Genomic DNA, 3,224 nt, shown 5'->3' on the forward strand with positions numbered 1-3,224 from the left:
AGACAGAGAGAGCAGACACGCAGGAGACAGAAGAGGGTCCAGGGAGGGGCGTGAGCGGAGGTGAGTGGGTCCTCCTGGACAGGGCAGCTCCAGCCCCTAAACCACTCCCTGGGCTCTTTTTGTGTCTGACTCATAACTGCTTCCAGGCTTGGCCCCCCATGACCTTCCTGCTTAGCAGTCCCTTGGATTGGCCAGAGGGAGATGGAGCAGGGGAGGCAGGCACTCAGGGGGCCTGTCCTGAAATGACTGACCTGTTCTGTTATGAACTTGGCCTCACACAGCTGCAATCTCAGAACAGCTAGGGAAACCGAGGCAGGGGACAACTCTGGACCCCACCTTGGGCTCTTTTTTTACTTCTAAATCACTTTTCTTCCTCACCCCATACAGGAAAGTGGTGGCAGATCAGCCCCCTCCTGTGCTGCCTGAGTCTCCCGAGGCCCCCAGACTCACCGCCACGAAGAACATGGTGAAGAGGTAGACCATGGCCTCCATGTGGAACCGCCTCTTGGCGGCGATGCTGACCGTGGGCAGAAAGGCCAGGCTGCTGAGGGTGGGCAGGAGCAGCTTGGCCACCAGCGTCCCCATGGGCAGGAGGAAGGCTCTGGCGAGTGTGCAGGCCTCCAGGCCCCAGGGCAGGGCTTGCGAGGGAGAAAGCCCCAATGGCAGCTGCAGGGCGACCACAGGAGGGTTTAAATGCCCTGGACAAAGGCAGGGACACCAGAGCACATGTTGAGGACACATGGAGAAGGTCCAACAGCTGATGCGCACGTGACCTACACTTGCCTTGGAGTTATTTATTTATTTATTTATTTTTGAGAGTCTGGAGGAGTTGATTGAAGGAGGCTGTACTTTTTTGCTCTGAGACAAGAGCCTTGGGGAAGAGTCCTTGGTAGTACAATCTCTGAATTCCAGACGTTTTCCATCCTGGCCCCCTCCCCAGAATGAGACCAGGGACTCTGCTCCTTGGGTTACGTGCCTACAAGTGGCAAGAGGTGAGAGAACCCAAGGTTTAGTCTGTTTTAAGCATAAGAGGACTTTGCAGCCCTCAGGTACTATCCTGGCCCCCCTTTCCTAGCAGATGGGTTCACGAAACTAACTTTCTGCCCTGCCTGGTGGCATGTTTCACACCTTAATGGATGAAGACCGGCTCTGGTGGTGCTCCCAGCATGCACCCTCTCAGCTCCTCTCTGCTCTTCTGACGACAGCTCCTTGGCCAGCCCTTCGGAAATTACCTTTTCTTGTTGCAAGAGGTCTTGGGGAGCTGTCTGGCGGGGCGCCTCATCCCTGGACAAGCAATGATGAGTGTGTGGGCCGAGCCACCCGGGCACAGTCTCTTTCTCTGGGTCGACTGACTGATTTGTTGGCAGCAAAAGGAGAGCTTGTGCTTCCATTTTATTTTTTCATCGTGGTGTAATCCACGTAGGACAAAATGCACTGATTTAAAACGCACAGTCTGAGTAGTTTTAACAAGCGCAGACACCTGTGTGACGCCCATGCGGTCATTCCCTTCACCTCAGGATTTCCCCCAGCAGTGGCAGCCGCTAATACGGTTTTGCCCCCACACCCGACTTTGTGGGCTCCAGAACTCCACGTGCGATTGTGCACTCTTCTGGGTCTGGTTTCTTAGGCTCACCAACGTGATGCCTGTGTGATAAGCCATGTTGTGTGGGGGACTGGCAGCTGGGGTGCCTGGGGGGCCCTCTTCCACATTTCTGGCTCTGTCCTCCTGGGAATGGGAACCTGGGGTACGGCAGTGAGGCTGTGGGTCTGCCTCTCCTCTGGGAGGCCACCTTTGCTTCTGTCCGGGGCTCCCACAGACATTTGTGGAATCCTCTTTTTGTCTTAACCCCCAGATATTTGTGGCATCTCCTTTTTGTCTTAAGTCAGCTGGAGCCTGTTACTGCTGCTTGCAATGAAACGTCTGACTCAATGAGTCTGGTTGGGTCATTCTGCTTAAGACTCTTCCAAGGCACCCACAGCCCTCAGGTGACGTCTAAGCATGGACAGAGACCACCAGGCCTCCCATGGCCCAGACTGTGCTCCAGCCCCTGTGCATGACAGGCCCCTCCCTTCCCCAGGCAGCCGCTTCCTGCCCTCCCCTGTCTGGTTTGCCTGCTGCCTCTGGTTGCCCTCCCTCGTCTGGTCTGGTTCGTCTGCTCCCTCTGGTTGCAGACTAGACTGCCTATCTGTGAGGAAGGCTTCATGGCAGACAGTGCTCCACACTCCACGACTAGCTCCCACGCTGTGTCCCCACGTGCCACGTCACTCCTGTCCTGGCACTTGCCACCTGCCGTGGAGCTGTGGGTGTGGGATTGCCTGGTCCATATCCTCTCCAACGGCAGGATCCAGGGCAGGGGCTCTGGCTGGCTGGACCCCTGCCCTAACCTCCCCCCCTCCCCGCCCAATTCTGGCACATGGTGGGTGTTCAGCAAACCCAGCTGAATGAATGACTTTGTTAAAAGAATGAATGAAAGTCCAAGGAGGTGGGGCTGCCGCACATTTCCATCTGGCCTCCAAGGAGCCAGTTCCCTCTCCAAATGGGAAAAGCAGAGGCCGCCTGTGTGCGGCTCTGGGTGGGAGGTGCAGTCCCCCGTGGGCCCATCACAGCTGAGCTGCCGGCCCAGCCCCAGCCCCAGCCCTGGCCCAGCCCTGGCCCAGCTTTCAGCAGGAGTGGAAAACAGTGGCGAGGAAATGCGATTAGATGTCAGGTGCTGTGAGAGGTGGTGGCAGAGGGAGCTCTCCGGAGCCATAAACCCTGCTCAGAAGCAGGAAAACATTCCACAGTTGGTTTTGTGCATGAGTGTATGAGAGTGTGAGTGTGTGTGTGTGTGTGTGTTTTGCAGCTGTAAACTCCAGGGCCAGGGCTGTAAGCTTGGGGAAGGGAAAAAGAGAGTGGAGAGGAGGTGCAGAGGGGGACAGAGCAGCACATGTGTTGCAGCCATTAAGGAGGAAAGGGACCGAGGAGTGACGGTCCCAAAGGGGGTAGACAGGTGGCTGGGCAGGGGCAGCCTAGGAGCCCCTGCAGAAAGGCTGGAACATGAGCTCCCCTCTGAGGGCAGCGCAGTGCAGAGAGGAGGTGGGGGGCAGCCTGTGTGTGGCTCCTGTCCGAGGCCTGGCTGCCTGGATGCAGACCAGCTGGCTCTGGGGAAGGCGTCCAGCTCTCAACAGGACTGAAATGACCCTCGGTTCTCCCTGGAGCAGGGGAAGTGATTGGGCTGGGGAGC

General features: G+C 57.3%; 1 protein-coding gene across 1 annotated transcript in view; it reads right to left on the reverse strand.

Moving 5' to 3' along the window:
• MYMK (myomaker, myoblast fusion factor) overlaps nt 1-739 on the reverse strand; it is an 8,119-nt gene extending 7,380 nt beyond the window's left edge. The window contains exon 1 of the mRNA XM_003794855.3: nt 451-739. Coding sequence (XP_003794903.1) covers nt 451-585 — 135 coding nt within the window. The 5' untranslated portion in view covers nt 586-739. The remainder of the gene's footprint in view (nt 1-450) is intronic.
• Between the last annotated feature and the right edge of the window lie 2,485 nt (nt 740-3,224).

This window comes from Otolemur garnettii, unplaced genomic scaffold (assembly GCF_000181295.1).
Source record: "Otolemur garnettii isolate 467f Iridium unplaced genomic scaffold, OtoGar3 scaffold00087, whole genome shotgun sequence".
NCBI classification, from domain to species: Eukaryota; Metazoa; Chordata; class Mammalia; order Primates; family Galagidae; genus Otolemur; species Otolemur garnettii.